The sequence below is a fragment of the Gambusia affinis genome, linkage group LG01 (genome assembly GCF_019740435.1).
Source record: "Gambusia affinis linkage group LG01, SWU_Gaff_1.0, whole genome shotgun sequence".
In the NCBI taxonomy this organism is placed as follows: Eukaryota; Metazoa; Chordata; class Actinopteri; order Cyprinodontiformes; family Poeciliidae; genus Gambusia; species Gambusia affinis.
This window is the reverse complement of record NC_057868.1, coordinates 37,441,255-37,466,335: the sequence shown is the minus strand read 5'-3', so window position 1 is coordinate 37,466,335 and position 25,081 is coordinate 37,441,255. Positions and strand designations below refer to the sequence as shown.

General features: G+C 36.9%; 1 protein-coding gene across 2 annotated transcripts in view; it reads right to left on the bottom strand.

Moving 5' to 3' along the window:
* The window catches only part of plekhg5b (pleckstrin homology domain containing, family G (with RhoGef domain) member 5b), a 76,703-nt gene that overhangs the window by 40,074 nt on the left and 11,548 nt on the right, over positions 1-25,081 (bottom strand). The window contains exon 2 of one of the 2 annotated variants that reach the window (XM_044120321.1): positions 14,244-14,320. In XM_044120321.1, the coding sequence (XP_043976256.1) occupies positions 14,244-14,320 (77 nt within the window). Of the gene's footprint in view, positions 1-1,503; positions 1,713-14,243; positions 14,321-25,081 lie in introns of those variants that run through there. The other variant, XM_044120327.1, reaches the window with a different exon arrangement.

Genomic DNA, 25,081 nt, shown 5'->3' with positions numbered 1-25,081 from the left:
GTATGTATTGAAAACTCAATACATACAATGTACAAAATAAAAATTATGAAAATTGCTTTCAACATTTCCAAATAAAAATCTTAAAAGTGTTGTATGCATTTATGTTCTACACTTTTATTCTGATACACTAAAATAAAATCAAGTGCAAACAAAAGTTACCTATAACTTTTTAACCACCAGTTTCCAAGGTACACCAGAAGCAGCAAAGCATTGCAAATCTCTATTTCCTATTTTCCCCAGTGTGTAGCAAAGCGTCAAGCTTCGTCTCCACCCCATTAACCTTTCATAGTTTTTCTCTTATCACAGAAAAGTAAACTCAATCTGCAGTGAAGAAAAAGAGTAGGGTCAACCTTCTATGTAATGCAACTATGCATTCCAATAAGAAAGGTATGTTTCAACATGCAGTAAAGTTTGCCAAAGAAAAATATTGCCTCCCCAGCATCTTTCACAACTCATTTTAAAAAAAGAACTCTGCCTCCTTTTTCAGTGAACTCTAAGCCAAAAAGGAAACTTTGTGTCATCACAGATTGAACATGTTTGAAAGAAAGTCACTGTGAAGGTCTTTAATGTTCCAGTTGATTTTTAGAAAAATGCTGACCCAGGTAACGCCGTCTAATACTTATACGGTGCCTACCTAGGACACAGTCACAATATCTCCAAGAAAGCAGCAAATTCCAATAAACCTAAATGAAAATCTGGTTCATTTAAGGGTAATTAACAACTATGCAAGCAAGCACTCACCAATATCTGCTTTTTTCTTTCACTCCCTCTACTTCTACAATGTCAAGTGTATCAATGGCTGTTTGAAGCGACGCTGTCTGGCTGGACTGTGACGCAACCTGCCTTCCTATCCATAGCTTCAGGGCAGAAGAAGGAGGGATAGGCAGGAAAAAGGCCAAAAAAGGAGGAAGTGAAAGGAACATAAGTGTGTATTCCAGGTCAAATTAGACCTTACAACTGAAGTCGATTTGTGCTTAAGTTGTTCCCGGTGTTAGTTGGAAATTGATTTGGAAACCTACTTCCAATTTGTTCCAAAGAATATGGAAAAGGAGAAATGAGAGAAAAGAAGCGGTGGCGGGTGCCACACTGGTCTGTTGATATACGAAGCAGATGTGAAATATCCAGACGCAGAAAAGAGGGATGGGAAAAAAAAAAAAAAAAAAAAAAAAAAAAAGTAAAAGTGCCGGTCTGCACAGTTGTAGATGCATGTTCCCTTTAGAGTCTCAGACAGCCAGACTGGAAACCATAACACTCTGTGAGAGGCTGTATACTATGATAATAAATTATTCACCTAAACAAATCAGAGTTGTCATTTATTTCTGAGAAGGAAAAAAAGAGCTGGACATTTACAGATTCCCAAAATGTTCATTGTTTCACCACAATGAGTTTTGGGCAAATTGAGTATGTTACAAAAATAACTGATTAAGTCCAATTGGTAGCGTAACATAGAGCCTCAGATAAAGATAATACGTCAACATATAGTAATTTAGTTCTATTACTTACCATAGAAAATAGCGTCCCAGGATTGGAGACCTCTCTGACTTTCAGGGCAAAGAACCAATCAATGTTTCCACAGTCCAACAAGCAGCAGGTGGTGACGATTTCTTAGTCCCAGGCTGAATCAAACTTACGCTTTAATTTCTGAATCTCAGCTTTAAGTAATCCTGAGCTTCTGTATTAGAACACCAGAGGCAGAAAGACGTTCACCGTGTTTGCCACAGCGATCTACTGATGAGGTACACTCAGAAGCGAACAGAAATAATGGACCCCGCCTCCGTGCTCAAGCCCCACAGGCTCACACACAGCGCGGCTGACTCATGCAACGCGCAACAGAAATGGGTCCTTTTTTTTTTTTCCCCTTCCCTCCTCCTGAAGAATGTTTGAGGTTGTCCACCAACTTCTAAACAGCTTAATCAAGCTGCAACTCTGTTTCACTGGGCAAACAAGAAATGGCTTCCTCTATATGTTTGAGTTCAGCCTTTGACTGATTCAGTGCTTCATTTGAACTTTAACCCTGCTGGGAGCTAAGGTCGGATGAACCATTACTGACTGGGGAAAACAGTGATGAAATAAATCTGTCAACATTGCCTTTCACAGAATAATGAAATTACATTTACAGCGCCTTCTGTTCAGTCTGAACCAGACCTTAAATAGTGTCTTACACTGCAAAACTAAAATTGTCTGGTTTTATATGTGCTGGTTTTTAAAGAGATCATCCAAAAACGTCATTAATTGAATTGAAGATTGATTTGATGAGAATCTATTTGATTCTTTCACTAGGATTATTAAGATTTTAAAGTAAAAACACAAAAAATATCAGATCTCTCAACTCAAAAATGCATCCCCTCAGTTATATACTGAGCATATTCAACACTATGTTGAGGGAGTGAGGGTAAGGAAATGGCACTAAACAGAAAAACAGAAATAACACCTAGATAAAAAAAAAAAAAAGACAAAAAAAAAAAAACATGGCGGCTTTGGGTCAATTCAGCTATTTAGAACAAGCACATTGCCATTTATTTCCTTCCTGCTTTTACTTTCCATCTGTAAATTGCAAGTTTGTTTATTCATCTTGGTAGTTAAACCTTTGTCACACCATTTCCCATCTTCCCATTTATGGTAGTGTACTGAAAAGTGCAAGTTAGACGCGTCTAACAGTGAGGAAACGAAAGGGATTTTGTGCAACATCAAGTTCTTTTTCTACCCAGACAATAGACGATCACATTTCCCCCCTTGCCCCGCTTTGACCAGACACAAGGAGGTCACAGTTGTAACTGCAGACTTTTTAAGCTCCAACTCAAGCAACACCCTTAGCTTAACTGAGCTAACTACTACCTTACAGCAATATGTGGTAAACTGAGAGCTCATCCAAACAGATTGTTTCTTGGCTGATGGCTCACAATAAAGTTACATCTAAAGAAACTAATTAAAGTTCTAATTTTAACAAATGTCACAAAATCACAGTAGTTAGCTACAAAGCAAACCACTTAAAAGTTGTAAAAGCTAGATTTAATGTGAAAACCAAGACTGCTTTCAATATAGCCTAGCAAGATGACAGCAGCTGAAACAGAAAATTTAAGTTTAATTGACCAGAGAAGCTTAATTTAAAGAAAATCAACTTTTGTTTACACTAAATCCTGCCTGCTGAATCTTCCATAAAATTAAGAAGATTATACTGATAAAATCTTGATACAATGAAATTTGGAGACGTTGCCACATCAGAAGTTTGTGAATTTTAATTTCAAAGTCAAGACAAGTGAGGAGGAATTAATTGTATTTTACATACAGAAACGATCCCCTTTGTCTACTGCAAAGTAACCTTATCCTGTGGGGAAACAATGAAGAGCAGATTACCTCCACCGATCAGTTATTTGGTTACCATGGAGACTGAACATGGACTTCTGGATAAGCATCATTACTAATGAGTTACACAGATGTCTTGGGCTCACCTTACTGTCTGGGGTCCTCTACAAAGAAACTCGATTTCCTACCTCGAAGTTAGCAATGACCTCTAGACATTGCTGACTTGTAACAGTTTCATTGTAAATTTTGAAAGTGAGATTAAAGTTCGGTACTTATCGTTAGTACTTTTTGTCTTTTGTGCAACACATGTACAAACTGAAAGAACCATTTCAGTGACATTTCTGAAATGACCAGGATATAATGGAAAGTTTAGAAATTAAATTAATTTAGAGATGGCATCATAACAGTTGATATATAAAAAGCCAAGACAACTTCCTGAGTGTAGACTTTAAGGCTAAGTTCTAAATAACTTTAGTTCTTCAGATATCACACCAACTTTAGTTCTGTGAAATCATTGTCAATAAAAACTTACATCTGTGTATGATATGGCCAGCTTCACCAGAGATGCATGAACATCTACAGAATGTATCCACACAAAAATAAAAGTTCCTAAAGACTCTCTGCTTAAGATTACATCAACATGGATCAAAACGACAGAGAAGTATTTTTATTGCAACAGCAGAAAAATGACTAGAATACCAGAAGATTTACACCACCTCTCCAAGTCTGATTAAAATCCCTTCAGACTGTGCCAAACCAGATCATTCTGATTAGACATGTTTGGCTTGATCGTTTTTTGATTAGAGTATTAATCTGATTATAAGAGACCAACAAGAACCCATCTAGTAATGTCATCATCAATAAACGGTTTACGTGTTTTGTACTAACAGTTTCTGTAGAGTCACCACTTTGGATTTACTGGGATTTTTCAGGCGTATTCACAGTCTAAAAATAGTCAAATGATGTTACAGTTTGTGGGTTGGATATCAACCCTCAGACTACAACTCTGTTCTTTAGTCATTCAGGTTAATCCAAGATGAGCCATCTTTAAATCCTTTACAATTAGCTAGATAAATAAAAACGATTCAAATCCCCGAGGCAAAGGACTGAAGAACAGGGGGTTGTCAATGTTCAAAAACCACCAAGGCAGCCTGTTGAATCCCTGACTGCCCCCCACTGCCAGAATTAATTAGGGGAGGCCATATATAAAAAGGGTGGACATCACTGGAGCTTCTACCCTGAAAGATTAAATGAAAATGGAGCTGCCATTGTTAAATCAAAGATAAGGGGGACTGAGAACGTAAAAGACGAATAAACTGAGTGACCCTCCCTGCTTGAACTTAGCATTAACTCCAAGAGAATGATAAGCTCCAATTTGTTGAGGAAGTGTTTTAAATAAAGGTGAGAAACAAAGGGAAACAATAGGACTTCAGATCAAATAAAAACTGAAGGCTTAGAAGTGTGATAAAAATAAAGAGTTACAACTAGAATGTAATTTGAAGTCCTGTACATTCTGAACTCTGAACCTTTTTCAGTTCTGAACAATCAAAACAATTAGGATAAGCCCCAACAGCTTCTCCAATAGATTAGACAGCTAGATGTTGGACTTTCCCATGACTGGACTCTGGATGTAGAGAAGTGAAATACGAGTGAAAGTGGGCAGAGTGGAGGTCTCTTCTTCACTCATTGAAATCCACTCAGAGCAGCTGAAATATAGCCATTCCCACTGCAGTGTCAGTAAGATACCCCCTTCCTGTTATTCTGCTGTCTGCTGCTTCCTGACTGAAACGCTCCCGGGGGTTCGGCCTGCCATCACCAGCTCATCCCCCTTTCAATGTTTACATTTCCTGATGAGAAACTGTGTGAATTTAAAAAAAAAAACAAAAAAAAAAACAAGCTGTGACAAGCTTATTTGTTATTTCTGAATGACCTAAAACAAATTTCTTTCCACTGTATTTGATGGAGTAAAATGTAATTTTAAACATGAAATTTTACATTTTGTTGCTTAACATTTTAAACACCTGCACAAAAGGTTCATAACATCGGCGAAAGCTCTGGTCTGGTTAAAAAAAAACGAAAAAAAAAACTCCATACTCTACACAATTTTTGATACCATGGCAACATGTTTTGAAGGTTCAGGGTTCTTTCTACTCAAAAAAATACAAAAAAGTGGATTGGAAAATATGGCAGTACTTAAATATGTAACTTAAGCTTCTTTTCTTAGTTTGGAGACAAGTTAATATGAATAACATTCTTTATAGATACATGGAACCTTGATTAGAAACTTGGATTGGTTGAACACCATCATTGAGCTGCTTGTATTGCTAATATTTAAACAGACAGCATTAGCTGGTAATATTTCTGCAGCTAGCATTTAATATTTTGGTCAGTATCTTTTATCCATCTGCCACATGGGGAAAGTAGCTCCAAACAGCAATCTTAAGTTAACCAGGTATCGATTATGGAAAAATTAGCTAAAACTAATTATGGATAAATTAAACTCATTATGGATAAATGAGCTGAAACTGATGGGAAAAGGCACAATTTGGTCACCCAAGATAGAACACACCAAGACAGTATAGTTGCATTGTAGAAAAGCGATTGAAGGACATTCTGACATATGCAACTGCCTTCTGTAAAAAGACTCCGGACATGAAATATGGCTGCATTTCCAACTATTGCTCAGATCTGACACATAACTCCAAAAATGGTTTTCAGGTGTTGTTCAGCTAGCTTACAGTACTCTTACAGTTGAAGCACTAGAGGATGAAAAGAAATTTCCCAAATTACATAACAGATCATGGCTCACCCTTTGATTTGGAATCCAGTATCCTTACTGGCTTGGCCACCTTCACTGTTTCGTGACAGGAGCCTGATATAAAAGGAGTCACTGGGTGAGAGTAATCAGTTTCTCTTTTTGGTATGTCATGTTAGCAGTGAAAAAAAAAAAAAAAAAACAGATCCAGGAAGAAGACCTCCCAGTTTTACCACACCAGATCAGATCCTTGTGTGTGTCTATAAAAGAATGAGCTGCTGTAGCCTGTAGAAGTGGCAGGGATCCACATCATAACTTTCCTACTCCACTGGAGAAAAAATGTTCAGATAAACATTTTTAGCAGAAGTAAAACCTAAGGAAGAAATGTCTAGCTGTTAAAGGAATAATCTGACTAAGAAGAGTTTATATACAGGTGAGTAATAACTGGGATATAAGAACACATTAAATACGCCAAAGCTGTGATTCTGGTTGAATTTTTTGGTGGTTGAAAGAGGGCAGCCAAAAAAGTTGGTCTGAAATTTCTCAACCAACCAACCAGCAATTCTACACTTACAGTAAAGCTCAAACGTATTTATATTAAAGCAAATGAACCATTTTTATGAGAAAAACCAGCATTTAACATGTTTCCACTATTTTGATAAGGACCTCCAAGTCCTTGAGGTTGGAAGGTCTAATTACCATCATCCTAATCTTTAGCTCTTCCACAGATTCTCCATCAGATTCAAATCAGCACTCTGGCTGGACCATTTCAAACCATCAATATTACTTTGTGTCAGCAGAAACCTGTCGGTAAAATTAAATGATAACTTGGAATGAATAATTTGGGGCACAGAGATCAGCAGACTGTGATTACCAAAAGATTTGAATTATTTTTATACTCATTGACCTTTGCAACCCCACAGGTGACCCACATTCAAATCAGTTTTAACAGAAAAGTTATTTCCATAATGACCCTCGGAAAAGTTTAACAGCCACCAGATTCTCCTACTGAGGGGCTAACTGGTCAGTAATTTTTCTTTCAAATGTCACTTGCTCTCATTTGCCAATATCATAATTGTAAAAAAATAACCATAAATGTGTATAAATTCAGAAATATCACAACTACTACCTTACATTCCCTGCAGGAAGTCATGCCATAAACTTAAATATGCAGTGATTTCACATACAGACAAGTTAACTCTGCAGTTTAAGGAGTTCTTTTTGTTTTGTTTTTAATGTAAGAGAGTACAGAAATTAACAAACTAGATTTAAAATTGCTATTGCTTAAAAACAAAAGGTAAATTTATCCTAATAGATTTTGGTCTCATGAACAGTTTTGACAAAACAGAATCCCTGGTGGGGTGAAGAATAATTTGTCATTTCATCTGCACATTCTGTAAACATGTATTAGTTGGCCCCAGATTTCAATCAAACTAGATTTGTGCAAACTGGACTAAGGCTTACATTGGCTTATAGTTTAGGTCTCATCTGTGTTGACTAAATACAACCTGTATTACTCCACCGTATTGTTAATTAAAGGCAACTCTTTTTATGTTAACTGCCCTTTACGCTTAAGCTGACAAAATATTTATATTAAAGCACTGCAGTCCAATTATAGAAACAGAGGGTGAGGTGTATAAGGAAAAATAATTTATGTAAACTAGAACCTTTTTGAAGATGATCCTTCAACATCATGGTCGACTCTACTGGGCAATAGATCTAAAAAGTCTGTATGAACTTGTTCACTCTTAATCTAAGAGCTAGATGAAGAAACGTTGGAAAAACATCATGCAGACTTATCTTTTCCTCAATTAGCAAAATACTTCCCATTTTGACAGTGTAGATCAGTAAAATAAAGGGACATATGTAATCTCCAAATACATGCAAAGTTTTCAGATTACAATGTTCATCACAGGGTTTCCACTACTGTAAAATGGTGCAGAATTTTCCATTAAGTTCACAATATTCTATGAATAGATTTGTAAAAATCTGTTAATGGATTTTGCTGCAAAATCCATTAACAGACCCAGTAGAAGTCACAAAAGTGAAAAGATGCATGTTGAATTGCTAAAAGCTGCCAAGTTAAATAATAAAAAAAATAACTAAGGTTTTTCACAAGGTGGTTAGAGACTTGAGAGAGAAAAACACATCAAGAAATGATAATGATTTTGTATCCTCTGAAAGAAATGTTCTGGAGTGGATTTTGTTTATCAGCAGGACTGATGAGACTCCTCTGCATTCACAATATTGCTGAATGAGAAGAATAGAACATGCAGGCAATCAGAAAAAAAACAAGATGTGAAGCACCAAAATCTGTCTCTTAGTATAGTTGCTCTTGGGGATTAGCTGTATTCCCACTTAAAAGTCATTGGTTACTTTGCAGACATTAAGTACGTGGACAGGTAATCTCTTCAAAGAGGTCAGGAGTAACTGAATCTCAGTAAACTGGTTGGCACCTAAAACAATCCATCTCTGCCAGGATACAGCAACCAACACACAAAATTTCTGAGCCTCTGACAAATACAGAAAGAGGGGCATGATGTTTACATCGCAGCTTCAGCATGTCCCTGTCAGTTTTAGCAAGGCAGACCTGCCAAATTAAAAGATCTGGAACAGATGCTGGAAGAACCTTAGGGCAGACATAGTTGCATAGTGTGTAGATGTCTAATAAAATGGAAAGTTAACCAGCTCTAAACCAGCACAATGTTAAAAGAGAGGAAAATGAAAATCTATCTCAAGAATTATTAATAATTTTGTTGCAAAAATTCCATGGTGATAACCCAAGAAATCTCAAACTGAAGCACCAACAGTATCCAATTAGCAGAACCCTGCTTTAAAACTGAAGTTGCAAGTCAGTTGTTTATTTTAAACAATTGACTACAAGCCGGCTGTCCAAGCTGAAAGCCCGACTAAAAAGCTAATATTATCTTGGTATATTTTATTTTTCCCTGAAAAATAAAAGAAATGCCACACTTTTCCAGACTTCAACTCTGCATAGGGAAGAGACAATGTTAAAAATTGGAAGAAGAAGAAAATAATCAGACATTAAATAAAGTATTTATATATTTGCAAAGTAATTCAGTTTCACCCGAGATAAATCTAAATCTTTCTTGGAATCCCCTAATGTTTTTTTTTTCCCGACAGAAACTGCATTGAAATGCACTGATGACGATGAGAGCTAAACAGCTGATTGACACATTTACTCATCCTTCCTTTCTTCACGACATCCCTTTGCCTCCAGCTGTTTGGAATAAGGAAGGGCCCGTTCCCATAGCAACCCACACCTTTTTTTCAGGTTATCCTGTCTGGTCCTGTTAAAGCTGTGGCTTTCAGATCCGATGAGTAAAGCTAGGAGGTAATGAGCTCCACTATGTGTGAGTCTTGAATCAGAAAACAAGCCCAAACCTGCCCTGGACAACAACCAGTGTAATCTGAAATCATTCCCAATGCAAATCAGGACTAAGCTTCATTTTTCTGACACCTGATTTGAAGGATGTGACCTGAAAAAGTGTTAGTCACTTCTAAGCGCTGGGTTGTGATATGGAGGAAGACACCTGGGAAGATTTCACTAAGTTATGATGCAGGTGAACTCATCAAGGTTACAGCCAGTCATGCTGTGACTAGAAGACACAGAGTGCTGTTGGGAGCTGATATATTGTATGAGCAGACTCCAGGCAGGCCTGTCTGGAAACAAAAGGATTTAAATGGAGTACAGGACTGGCCTGAGAGTCTGCGTCTGCCTGTGTGCAGCTGCCAAGGCGCCGACATTTCCAAGGGAGCTTTTGGAAAACTTAAAAAACTAAAAAGAAGAATATAAAAGTTCTTTTTCCTTTCATTTTCTGAGTAAAAATTCTTCCATGTGTTTAAATCTGTTCAGCGGGTGGAGTGGGTGAAAGTTGAGGGATATTTATGTCCTTTTTGCTCGAGTCAAGCCAAGGTTAACTAAGGGAGTTCATGGAAAGAGTAAACAGCAGAGTCCTGTAGGTCAGGATTGTCATAACATCGCCCCCTGCTGTTTAAAGCTTGATACAGACAGCACACGTGAAAGCTGGTATCTACAAACTTGCACCATTGCACAACAGAAATGATTTTTCATCAACTGGAAACAAAACTAATCTGACTCAACTTTTATTACTCCTTATTAAAATAACAGAATCTCAAACATTTTATGAAGTTGTGACATAATGTAATATCCCTTATATGAGGTTAAAGTGTTGTTTTATTCAGGGTTTTCCCTTCTGCTCTTATAGCTTACTACAGAGGAATGTCATTGGTCCTAAAAAGTCTATTATCTTAAAGTTTTAACAAACACTTCATCTTGTCAATAATATTCATCAAATATGTTGAAAAATATCGATAACTTTAAACAATGCTAATAGATTTTTCATACGTGTTTGTAGGGATATCCATCACATTATACAAAAACAAAAAACTGCTCTGTAAAAGTTTTGTCTCACTACCAAAGTTGACGCTAACCTGACAAGAACAATGTTGACAAGGTATTATCATAAAAACATTTAAGATCAGAATTTGACCAACAATGACATTTCTAATACGGAAACATTGTTTTAATGAAAAACAGGTTCACTACCTGACAAATGAGCTGCACTGGAACATATTTTCTAATTCTTTGAAGATGACTACAGCTCATGTTCTAACTATTTGATTTGTCTTTATTTACTTTAGAGACTATCTTAAAAAAGCTTTTATTTGGTGAATAATGCATTGCTTTTTGTGCTTTGTTCATCATTTATTAAAGGGAGAGTATAGAAAATAAAATCTAAGGTTATATTATGTTATGTCATCAAAAACATACTTTGCATGTAACTTGGCCTCATTCGTGAAAACTGGTCTTGTAATCTTTGAATCTCCCATGGCAACCAGTAGCCAATGATTTTACCACGCTTTTCAGGCACTTTTACATCATCTTACTCTACTGTGCTTTCTGCAACAACTGAAGAAGTTGGAGGGTCTTAGCGGTGTCGATCAACTTTGTGGACGTGATGTTAAATGTGCCAATGGCAGAGAAATAAGTTAAGTTAAGTTACAGGAAAACTGTATATCCGCAGTCATCGGTGGCTATGCTAAACAGCCTTAGAATTCATGACGGATTCTGCAGAAAGAAGATTTTCATAGCAAGGCGAAAGCAAGTGGGTGAGCGCCACGCAGACAGGCATGATTGACAGCAATAAGTCCTTCCTCTTGGCTCTGATTGGTTGTTTTAACAAATATGTAGAAAATATTTTTTTCTAAAAGTTGCATAATGTAGGCCAAAAGGCCAGAGTAGTCAGCAGCTAATCTTAAATAAAAATATTCATATCTGTCCCTCTGTGCTGGTGTACTTTGTTTTTTTTTTTTCTTTTACATATTCCTTTACATATTATTCTTAAATCTCTAAAGTCTGTATGTGCTGTAAGCTTGTGAAAGCAAAGTAAAATTCTTTGCTTGTTTGCACAAACTCGGCCAGAATAAAACTATTTTAATAGTTTTATACTGGCCATGATCTGAACCAGAAAACAAATCTTTTCCAAGCACAGAGTAGACTGGCAAGTTATTGAAAATAATTGTTTTGAGTACCCAAATCTAGTGAAAACTGGGTGATAATTGCAAACAAGAAAAATGGTCTCCACCATCCACCAGCAGATAGGAGCAGCACTAACACAAATGAGGTACTTTTTTTTAAAATCAAGCGTCTCATTAAATAGTTTATGCCCAGATAAGAAAAAAAAAAAATAGATAAATAGAGCAAATGGATGAGACGCCAGGAGTCCTGGAGGGAGGAAAAGTAGGGGAGTGTAACTGCCATCATATCGACTGATGAGATGCAGCGTTCACCGTTGGTCCCCTTCCCTATGTCTGGAGCCAACACAGGAAAATGTCTTTCCTTAATCTCCTTACATAATAGCATCCACCCTGACCCTGACCAAGGAGAATGTCCTGCATCTCATTCACAACTTTCCACAATTTTTTTTTTTTCAAAAGCAGGGAATCTGTCAAGAAGGGAGGCTGGAGAGTCTGAAGTGATTTCATCTTTCAGGAAAACTAGGTTTTAGTGTCTCAGTAATGTGGAGAACAGAGAAACAGGCAGTTCAGACTGAGCACTTTGTTTTTTCCCTCCCCTTTCATTTTTATTATTCTTAGTTGCCATGGAGAGAAACTATATATAACCAGCTCTCTCCCAACAGGCTGTCTCAATTCAAAAATCTTTTCTCTGTCATCTTCTCTTCCCATTGTTCTCGCAAAGAAGACAGCAGGAGACAACATCTCGATTCAATGAGAAAATCCTCCCAATGCCCGGTTGTAGTGGCAGGAGGGGGACATCCAGGCGGAGCAGACAAACCAAAACAACCCAGACTGACTGACAAACCAGACACTACGACGGTTTCCCTGGCCTTCTGGCCCGTCTCCCGTTTTCAGAAACCAGTGGCTTGAAAGGAATAATTCATTTCACAGTCTGGTGGCCAGACACAGAGCCCCAAGACTTTCACCCCTTCAAACACCTGAAAGAACAAAAGCAGCGTTGGGACTCTGCTTCACCTTTTCCCTCTGCTGATATAACACACAGCAAAGAGGCCAAATCATCTGCCTACATCCATCTTTTCCTATCCGAACCCCTAATCAGTGTCCGATCCAAACCAAAACAAGTTTTACTATTAAAGTCTGGTTCAGTGCAGACTTGAATGGAGTCATGGAAAAGTTACGGTATGATTTTAAAAGGCTGGTCATTACTTTGTCAATTTTTAATCAAGAAAACCACTTATTATAAAAACAGTGTGCAACAATTACCGACATCTAGTGGTAAAGTGGGAGATTGCTATCATTTAAACTTACATTCATCAACTACCCAGAGTAGACAGAACTTATCAGTAGACAGATGTGAAGTCATACTAACTAAATGTGCGCGCATTTAGTTAGTATAAGCTTGGTCTGTTTGCGGTAAGGCAAACACTAATTTTACAAGTAACATTTTAGCAATATGTAGGAGCTTGTTTTAAGTCAATAATTCCTTGATATTTATGAAAAATCACTAGTAGAAATTATTTCACTTATGGGAAAAATATATTGTTATAAGTGAAATAATATACCTATTCATCAATATTAAATAATTACTAACTTAAAACAAAGATTGCAGATAGTAAAAGCAAGCATCAGATTATTTTGAAGGATCTTTTGTACTACTACAAATGTATTCATATAACATGGCTGGTCCCTTTAGGAAGCAAGTACCCATGTTGATGTTTACCTGCATTACAACAGCCAGTAATGGTATTATGGATGACAGCAAAAGGTGTTTTCACTTTGAAACGAAGACAAAAATTGACCAAACATTAGTTTTTGGTCAAGGACTGAAAACCTGGGATGTCATGGACTGAATAATACATAAAAAATTTTAACGCTAATTTTTATTTCTTAAACCTAAAATATACATGTCTTATCAGCCGATAGCAGCACTGCTTACCTTTTTTCAAAAACCATTTGTGCTTTAGTGGTGGTCGGTGCAGCCCAACTTTTACATGGGTAAGGATTTTCCTCCCAAGGTTTTTCATTAACAAGTGAAGGCAGATGTACACAAAAAAGCAGAAAATTGAAAGGAACATCTAAATACAATTCAGTTTCCATTGTGTTAAAGAGCTAGTCACCAGATTTGGTTCATTTGCAAGTGTCACAACTTCAAACTGTTGCAAAATTACAGAATACAACACACTATAAGTCACCAAATTAAATCTCTAAACTTACTTCTGCTACCTTTCTGGACATTGGACCCAGAATCTGCCCAGCATCAACATAAACAGGTGTGTTGCCTCAGTTAAACCTGAGGCCATAGTGTTATGAAACTAAAAGCTGATAAAAAATTTTTTAAAAAAAGACAAGTACTTTTAAACTGTCCAAACTGCAACCTGATTCAATCCCCTGAAGACAGCTGTTGGCTCCAGACAAGGGACTTTTTGAATCATTAAGACATTCTCTTACATTGACAAAGTGCTGCAGTTTGTCAGTGTTTGAAGAGAGACGGACCAAAGATACAGTCTATTTTACATACATCAAAGTCAACAAATTTCCCACTCCATCTCAAATCTTGAAGCCAAAAATGCCACAACATCCAAGTGAAAGATTTATGGCAAACTTCTCACTGCCATGCAAATACGTTTGGTAGATTTATATCCTTGAAATTTAAGAATCTTACCTTAGAGGCCCTTCGGTGGTCAGGACACTCAGGGTGCTGACAAACCACCCAGTCTTCCTCCTGGACTGGTTTATCATCTGAAAGAGAACACATGGGTCACTCTGACATTTCTTTATGAATAAAAACACATTAAATCAGTTACTCGGCAGCCTTAACTTCCACCAACACACCTTTCTTTGTAGGGATGTAAGAATAAATTGCTAAGTTTAAGACTAAAAATGTGTGTGTTTATATGACGGTGAAGTGAGTAGAGAAAAATGGAGAGCGGTTGTAAGCACAAGAAATCATTGGTTATTTGGAGAGGCCGAGTGTATAAAAGCAGAAGAAATTGGCTAAAGAAATTTCTTGATGGAAAGGTAAACAGAAGGAAAAAAGATGGGATGCTTTTTGGAAGAACATCAAAGAGAAATAATGACTAAAGAGACAGGAAGCAAAAAGAGTAAATGAGAGGAAGGCCGGTCTGCTTATTGTAGGAAAGTGCCCTCATCATGGGGGAGCTTGCTGCTTTCAACTGCACAACAACAAATCACCATTGTCAAATAAACCCCTAACATCGATTTGACTGGCTGCATTGAGGCCACAATAAAAGGCAATGTTTACATCTGCGTCTTCTACACATACACAAAAGATAACAATGTCATAACAGAGACCCTGAGTGCACCAGTATTTATTGGTCCACCAAATGAGCAAAACATAACAGGGGGGGAAGGAGAAAGTAAGAGCAGGAAAGAGAAGTAGAGATTGGCATGGGACTGGCAGTAAAGGTGCCAATTGCAAAAGTTCTCAAATTTCAAAAAATTACGACAAAAACCCTTCCGATGTGCCAAGATGACTGGTCATTGCAATCTTCTGATCTTCTGTAATGGAGATGGAGCGCTTTGAGAAAATGAAGTCCCTTTGTGGCTGTTCTTTAAGGCCAAGAAGAACAATAGTGCATTGGCAAAAAGAAAATGGTCAAAAATCTGTGCTGCTACAAATGAAAAATGTCACCTTTAGTCACGCAGTCGGATTTAACAGCAATTGTAGGTCAAGGGAAAATGGAAAACACTATAATTGGTGCATACCTTTCAATCCTTGGCCTCCCCACAGGAACGGGTCAGCCAGCCTGCATGTTAACATGCTAAATAACAGTAAAAACAGGGCCAAGTAATAATGATTGATGTGAAAATACAGTACGAGTTACCTTCTGACACAAATCCACTGAAACTTTTTTGTACACTAACAATTCCAACCGTTGTTCCATTCACAGTGTTCACTTAAACAAATGAAAATTTTATTTTGTTACCACAAAAGTGTAATTTATTTAGACTTTATGTGATTATATGCAGTGCCTAGAGTGTGAGATGTTTTTTTTTTATTATTTTGACAAATTTTGTCGAGTACGGAAGTGAAATTAGATGGAATATATCTGAAAACATTAGCCATACGCATTTCAAGACTTGGCAATGATAGTTCTGGAGTTTTGCGTTTGGAATATTTTCTCCATTATGACTTTCCTTTAAGAAAAAAAAAAAAAAAAAAAGGACAGATGGAGAATAATATGACACTTTTTTTTTTTTTTTTTTTTTTTTAAACAGACTGGAGTGAAACAATGAATGCTTTAGTAATGAAGCATGTGCCCTGACCATTGGACAAATACTTTTACTTGCATTGTTATACTAATATGGTAATGTTCAGACACTATTCAGTAAATTGAATTAAAACACCCTTAAAGAAGATAAATAGTGGCAGGGAAGTTGTGCCCAATAACCTGCCAAGAGGATCCTCATGTATCCAAGAGGATTCATCCTCGTTTGACATTAGAGCCTGAACATCAGCTCATTAGACAAACACTGCAATCATACAGCCTAGACCTAAACAGCAAGTTGGCCAAGCAGATCTAGTCTCAGATCCCTGCCAGTATATGAGCTACAAGCTTTCTTTGAACACCTTTCAGTAATCCAGCTGAAGCAGACATCAACCACCTTCTGGGAAGAGGTGAGGGGGGAGGATGTCTCTCCTGTGTCTCCACTCTGCTGGAAGAAGGCCGAAATGCACGCTCAGTCATGACTACAACCACTGCCAGAAGGCTTCAGGGATAATGGTTCCCTGTAGGTTTACAAAAGCAGCCGGCTGCAGAAGGAGCCTTCAGCTTTTATGAAGTGTTTCCCAAAGATCTAGACTCTTCAGTATCACAGCCAAACTTCACAGCTATGCGCGAAACAAATGCTATTTGGCCTCACTGGTGACATATCGCATCACAGCGATCTGGAAAAGTTATCACCCTGACAGTGAAGTATAAATGTTTAGAGGCCATGCAATGTTTCAGATCAACTCAAAACCTAACCATGGCTAGACGCAGAAGTTTCTCCTTTAATCAGAAATTTCTGAACCATAAGTGCCAAAAAAAAAAAAAAAAAAAAACGCGCACAGCTTGAGTGATGTTCTTAAATGAAAAATTCTAAGAATTTACCAACTCAAAGCTCTTTAGTTTTCCAATATTATGGTATGTTAACATTGTAGAAATAAGAGCTGTATAAGATTTAGAATCACAATTGATATCACTAGAAATGATGCTTGGATGCCATATTTGGTACATTTTTAATATTTCAGGTGCCATGAATTCAACTTTTACTTGCTGATATTTTGGTTATTTGTGTCTTATGTTTTGCACCAGTTACTAATGACCCATAGGGTGCCATTTGTAAAGCTACACAGTCAAACATCAACAGTAATTTGTGTTTAGTCTGTAGTAAGAAAAAAATGGAGGGTTCATTTTTCAGTCATATTTTCATCCTGTTCATTTATAAATATTTATTTTAGGTCTAGATATTTGGTTGATAGACTGAATATTTACCTTGCTAATTATATATTTAGTGTGAAATTGATATTAATTCATCATTCTGAATTAATACCATAAAGAAAATGTCATAATTCAAAAAAATTAATCCTCATTGTTTTCCATAATAGCCTAAATAAATTCAAGGTTTCGTAATATCAAGCAGTTGTAGTTGAGCTCCACCACTGCATTGCTCTGACAAGCAGCACCAGCCTCAAGTAAAGACAAATCATATCCAAAACCATTTTAGGAAAAAAATTACTTGGAGAATTATTTAGTCCAGGGGAGCCACTAACCAAATGCTCTATGCAATCCCACTTTTAAAAAAAAAAAAAATAGCATCCAAGACTTGGAGATACAGATCAAGACATTGTTTATAAATTTTGTACTTAATTTGAGCTACTATGAAGATCCACGTTAAAAACAACAGGAGCTTTTTCATCCAAGCTTCGTCAAGAAAGAAGAACAAAAAAGGAACAGACGAAACCTACGAACAGATAAAGTCAGAATTAAACCTAATTTTGGAGCCTGAATTAAAAATACATATATTTTAGAATAAAGGTTTTCGCAACATGAGTTATTGAAAAAAAATTTATTTAGGAAATATTGAATTTTTAGAGACAGCAATATAGTTAAACATTTTAAGTGTAATCTCAGAATAAATTTTTATAAGCATGTTAGTGAAAGTACTATTCAATACTGTTGTAAAGCAATCCCCACAACCAAGCTCTGCTTTTGATGTAAAAAGAAATTTCCATTTCTTGATAATTCAACTTTAGGTTTGTCCAATTTACTAGAAGACAGTCCAATGCAGAGTGTTTTATAAAAAAACAGATTTGTAAATTATATCCCTAAATAAGCTTCCCACCTTAAGTGCTAACTTTCTCTCAACCTTCTCCTGATTACTTGTTTCATCGTAAAACACAGCTCTATCTGCTGAACCTCCATCTTCTCTCTTACTTGTTCATATCTTGCTGACTCTCCTACTTTCTCTCTCTGATGAACTGGAATCCCTGAACTCAGCAGTGCTGATTAAGCCAGAAAGCAAACACAAGCACACACAGCGCACGAACACACGTGACGGCGGACAATGAGTCTGCACACTAAAGAGACGGTTATGTGTCGCGTCCACACAGCCCCTGCGCTGGCCTGCTTCAGCTCGACGAGACACTGCCTGGGGGAAAGATCCTTTAGGTGCCCATAAATAAGCCACAGCAGTCAAAGCCAGCTTAAATCAACCAAGTTGTCCTCTATCCGTTTCCATTTCCTTATTTTGCATTCACTTAATCCAAAATCCTCCCTTCAAATTAGGGATTAGATTGCATCCTACAAAGGCAAATGATAAGCAAAGTTAAAATGTTCAGTGAGATCTGAAATTTTAATTACTAATGTTCTACAGCTTTAAGAAAAAATTTTATATATAAAAAAAATATTTAGAAATACTGAAATAAATATCCTTAGGCTGCAGGAAATGAGACATTTTACAATAAATTCTAAATAAGAAATTATAAATTAGGGAAAAGACTAAGCAACGAGGCAAAAGAAGGTCAAGAAAAGTCATTAAAGTCATCCATAAAGCATGTACTTTCTGGTTTTACTGCGATATCCTGCATGAAGTATGTCTGGAGTCCAGGGTTTGCAGCTTCATTGCTTTTTAAACATCACATTTGCCAACTGTGCACTGCCTAAAATCTGTTATTACTGTGACTCACTCAGGAAAACTGAGCCCACAGCGGTTCCTGTGCTGCACTGTGGAGCCTGTTAGCTCCTGTGATGAGAATATGAGATGAAACACTGAAGTTTTACATTTAATCTCAAGATCTGTTTCAACTGCTCTGCTTACGCTGCGTTTAAATTTGTATGCAAATTTTGTGGGGGAAAAAAAAAACTTTGAAGATGAGAAATTGATGAATCTGACAACAAAAGACAATTAAATCAAGGGTGGAGAGAGCAAGAAAAAGAACGATGAAGCTTTATAAAGTGCACACAATTGTCCGCAAACTCATATTAGTCATGTTGGAAGATGTCCACTTTGATATTTCACATTTCATTTTCTTGGGTATGTCCTGCAGAACTGCATAATAAGCAGTGCACACTATTTTGTTTATCTAATGAGTCTGGGTTTTCCCCTACAGTCTGTGTTTCTTTTCACTTTTTATAATGGTTTTTACTGTGAGTGAACAACTGTATTGGATGTTGCCGCTTTCTGTCTGTATGATGACAGTTGCACTTTGCTCCATGCTAAGACAGCTGTCAATGTCTGTAGAGATTCATGCAAGTCATTTTAAGCAACCTGATAATGAAAGTTCTGTTCCTATTGACTATTCTGGATCATCTGTAGATTATTGTGCAAAGATACATACTTCAGAAAACTCACAGAAAAACAAATAAAAAAAATAACAAAAAACCCTGAGCATCTTCTTAATGAGATCATTAAACAATGGGGTGTCTTCAGCCAAAAGCTTAATCAGAATTGACGTAGCATAGCACTACAGCAGATCTTTTCTGCCGATTGACAATTTGAGCGTAATGTCACGCTCATCTGAAAGCGGCCCACTCCTCTACGACAGACATCAAAACAAACTCTGTGTGCAAACACCTGTAAAGTTTATCCAAAAAACGAACAGTAGGGAGCTTAATACCACTCTTATTTAGTTGCTTTCGCTGAAAACTGCCATATGGTACTGCGTGGTCATCTACACAAAAACTCAGGATTTTATCTGTATCAATTTGATGAGGAAAGAAGTCATCATTTGTAAGGATATGTTGGTCGTTACAACAATTCAGGATGAATACACTGAAAATCTTCAGTGTATTTGAGGATTTTCAGCAAACACTTTTTAGAAGGCAAGAAAATAAATATATGCTTTGTAAGTAACATTAGTAAGATTATGGAAAACAGATGAGTCCAAAAATTAGCAGCAAAGAAAAAAAAAATAAAGAGAGAAAAGAATATGATCAAGTGACATCCTGGTGGATCTAGTAGAAGATAGTTGTGTGAGTTACATCAACCATTTTTTCCCCCTTATGATTAATACAATTTCAAAAATATGACAAATTGAATGACAAAAACAAATAACTCAAACTAGCTGTAAAAAATAAGAATTTCACCAAGTGTTATACTTTATGGTATAAAGGGGGGCGACTACTAAAGGCAATAAGCTTCTTATGAATAGCGGATTACATTAGGGTAGAGGAACAGACTGTGTAATCCAATCAGATTGGCTTTTATTTGGGATTTTAAGCTACCACCCCAAGCTTTGCTGGCACTGAACATCATTCCTGTTTGTCTTCATCAGCAAGGTGATGAAGGCGGTTACAGTATAGCAAGTCAAACGTAGGTTAATAAATTGCACACTTTTGGATTAAGACATCGTCCGAATTTTGCCAAAGCCAAACCTCTCCCTCGTGCCCTGAACTCTAAACTTTATAACTCCATGTTAATGAGAAGAGGCTGAACTGAACATATTTAGATTTAAGGCTTTTTTCCTAGGAATGTTAAGAATTTGAGGCTCTGACTTTAGTTAAGTGAGGTCTCGTCATGGCACACGGAGAAGAGCAGAGCTTATGAGTGCCTTTGTTAGGGCTTAACTCTTCTCATTTTCACACAGTGTTTCTATTAGTTGAACACAACCCCCTTCCCCCAATCCTCAACAAAAAGTAACATACACCTCCCTGCAATGGGATAGTAGGGAAAAGGCTGGTGCAGATGGGAAGCAGGTGGATGGCATGCAGTTAAGGAGTGCTGGCATAGAAACAAACACATCAGCACAAAGTGGCAAGAAAAGCTGTGAAGTAAGAAAGCAAGATGGAAAAGATGAAGATAAATGCATAAAAAAAACACTTCATATACTTTGTTTCAAAAGTGTTCTCTATACACATTTCCAAATCAACTTGTTTCACGTAATTCAAAATATTCTTGAAGCTGATCTTGTTCAAAATTCAATAATTCTGCATTAAATTTCTTGAGTTAATCTAAAGACCACGTGACGTTTCCATGTAGATGACCTCTGTGCATTGGGAGTTTATGTTGCCTACGTTTCGATTTCATTACAATACGACCAATGTGAAAAACATGATTTCCCCAGAAAACTTGCCAAGCCCCTGTGGCTTGTCACTTAATTTGTTGAATTTGTTAGCAGGTAGACTGGTAAAGACAGACAATGTGAATAAAAAAAAAATAAAATAAAAAAAAATGACCTTTGCCTCCTTGTGTGTCCACATACTGACCATTCTGTGTTGCCATTGCACTTCCAATTGTGTCTTTGCCATCACCATTACTGCTGTATTAAAAAAAAAAAAACCCTATAAAGCAATAACACTTAGTCTGGTGGGGGTGCAAGAAAAGCCTGGTTGCCCGTCAGGCTTATAATACACTGGGGGAAACCTTGGAGAATATTTTGTGGAATATTTTGTACAGACAACTTGACTTTTTGCACCTTTTTTAGGATGATGAAGTCAGTTAGTGTGAAGACAGAACCCTGGAACATTTTCAGAACCCTGGAACATTTTTCCTCTACAGTACAGGTGGAGGAATCAAGCTGAACACAGCCGCTTTTAATGCTGAGTATTCAGTGGCAGCGGGGGCAGCAGCCTCCCATTTAGCAAAATGTTGTTGGTGAAAACACATATGTGCATCACCCACTCTCCTACTCATTCCTTCCATCCTTCTCCCTCGTCCACCACATCTGAGCAAAACTGGGGTCGCCACGTTTAAAACTGAAAACCACAGAACAAGTGCAGATGCTTCCAAAAGAAGGGTGGAGGAGCACTCAACAATTTACAGTTTACAAGACAGACTGCAAAACAAATTTCTGAATAAGTACCAACTCATTTAAAATTTGTTTAATGACAATGTGAAAACACAAGATTCTTCCACCTCTCTATAAATGTCACAGGGCAGTGACTCCTACACCAAGGTCAGGTATTAGCCAAGACCGTAACAACCCCTCTCCATATTTAAGAGGAGTCATGAGGAGATTAATGCATTGCTTAAATTTCTGAGGTATTTATGTCAGAAAATACAGTGGCTGGTCTTATACAATACATTATTTGATGGAATGGCCTTTGGAGATAGTTTAGTCATCATGAGTAACAAACCTCAAGGAAAATAACCATGTTCTACTCTTCCTTGTGAGAATACGACTTAAGATATGCAAGCATGTGCTTTTAACTTGGTTATAATGTGCTTTTAATTTGTGTTGAAAGCACTTGAGTTAACATAGCAGGGTGAACAAAGGAAGACTAACAAAATTGTTTGTGTAAAACAACAACAAAAAAAGTCTTATCAAATTTTAAAAGATATCCTTAAAATAAGGATTTTGTCATAAGCTAGAGTTGTTGATACTTCACAATAAAACTGTCTCATAACAGTAAAAACGCATTCATAAGAACAATAAAAAAGAAAAAGAAAGTATATTTCACAACCCGGAACAATGAAGCTGACCGATCTAAAGGAAACATAAAAGCATAAAGAAGTCTTTCATAGTGTTTTAAAAAAATGAGGTTGTAACTAAAAAAAAAGGGTTAGTTTTAACAACCGAACATATTTTCTAAGTTAATTTAAGGGAGATATGAAAAACTATGCCAAGATTTTAGCAAAAGGGCAGCCATAGGAAGTGAAAATTTCAAAAGGCTATGGGAAGAGTCTAATATTTCAAATATAATAACTTCTGCTTCATCACTGTCAAATGCCTATATTTTTAATTTATCTATATATAAGGAGTTGTTTGTTTTTCTATGTGTGGGTAGAGAGATTTGGATGTTATGTGCAAAGCAGTGGGAGAAAAACTATGTATACATAACCCCCCGACAATAAAACAAAACAATAATAAATAAAGACAACAAATATGAGAATAGAACCTGTGTGGAACCTTGAGCGACTCCACATGCAAGTGGTGGAAAATTAGTTTATTCTAAAATCCTGACAAACGGGAAAGAAGAGCGTTTCAGAACCCATCATCTGGATCCAGAACCCATCAAATAAATCCAATTCCAAATTTGGCTCCAAATGATCATAAAAATATATTTAATACAGAAGTTGTTGTTGCATATTAAAAGCACATTAAGAGATGTTTTTATTAAGATGACAAATAGTAAAAGATTATGTTTGATAGCTTACAGTTTGATATGCGACATTCCTCTTGTTGAATTCTTCTAAACAGTAGCTAGAACACCAAAAGACTTACTGGCAGAAAAGAACAGGATGAAGGACATTCCTGTCCAACTAGGTTTTTTTTTTGTTTTGTTGTTTTTTTTTAGTAATTTCCCTTTTCCTAATGGCATGAACTGGGCAGCACAGCGGGAAGTGAGTGCCCCTGTACCACATCAAAAACGTCTGAGACGAAATGAGGAAGCTTTTTAGCTTCAACCATGCACTTCTTCACTGGTAAATATTTCATGTGTGTCGAATCGCACTCCAAATTTCCTTCCTATCTCTATGACCTTATTGTCCTGCCACTTTAGTGAGTTCACTCTACTAAAGAACAAAGCAAGGAAGAAAACATTACTGTACATAAGGTGATATCAGAGCTGGTTTGTGATGTACTGTGGAACCCCATCTATTTCTGGATTTCTTTTTAGGAATATAACACCAAGTTATTCATGGAAAATCCTCCTAGTCATAATTTTACATATCATAACATATCTAAAATATTTGAAAGAAAATGTAGCTTGGGAATCTTGAATACTTATATGCAATGCTACTTTACACAGTACTGCAGAGCAGCCAATCCAGGAGCTGCATTTATTTTCCTCTGTGACATGAGCAGATATTAGTTTCTGCAGTAGTGAAAATAGTTTCTACTGAGCATATTAATGCGCATGAAGGTATTTTTGGCTATTAAAATAGGCTGCCATTGGGCGTCTCGAGTATTTGTGGATTTTAATAATTCACGTGTTGCCCTGCGACAGACTGGCAACGTGTCCATGGTGTACCTCGCCTCTCGCCCAAAATGTTTGCTGGAGATAGGCACCAGCACCCCTCCCGACTCCACCAGGGACAAGGGTGTACAGAAAATGGATGGATGGATATATATTTTTTTGCATTACAATTTTTGGTTAGATTTTTTCTGAAATGGATTCTCATTTTACCTTTTAAGAGGTTGTGGACCTGTTTTTTTATTCATTTTATTTCAAATCAGAAAAGACTTCTTGGTTAAATTAATTTCGGCTTAATGACATTGCAGAAAAGCAAGAAGTGTACAACTCTGGAAACTCGCAAAACAATTTTAACTTCATGTTTGTCGTAATATTTAAATCTGACATTTAACATTAGCCCCGTCACCAAAAAATAAATAAATCCTTTTAATAACTACATATGTGCCGTCTGACTGAATCCACATGCTCATGCTGCATCCATTATAGAGCTTCCTGCTCCCAGATACAAAGTCTGAGGAGTTGATCTTCCCATTTAGAGATGAGCTTACCAGACAGATCATGGATGATGTCCAGTGATGATGACCATGAGTAGCGCTCCATTGTCATTTGTGTGATGGGAGGCATCAACTCCTCCAGCTCATATTCACCTCGCTTCTTCCAGTACAGAAACATGTTCAAGGAGTGGCAACTTTATATAGTAATGAATATCAAGTGTGTGTTTAAAACTTTACCTCAAAACTGAACTTCACCTGTACTAAACAATAATTATAAACCACCATCTTCACCTAAGACACAAGGAAAACCAAATGTCTTACATTAAATCCTTTCAATGTATTAGAAAATTAAACCTGGCAACCTGTTTAACCGCCATCTGCATGCCCTGCATCTTTACCTCATCTGGCACGCACTTGCTCAAACCTTTCTGAATCTGACCTGTCATAAATGTGTAATGAAGTGAGCAAACTAATTTAATCTATTACATCTCCAAGGTTCTGAGCCTGGAATCACCTTCTCCAGTGCCACCAACAAAGCAATTACCAACATCCATGTATGGCCGTTCTGTTTCAGAACCTCTTCCTGTTGATCCCATGGACCTTTTTAGGTTTTCCACTAATCAGTCACTGAAAAGCCACCCACTGGG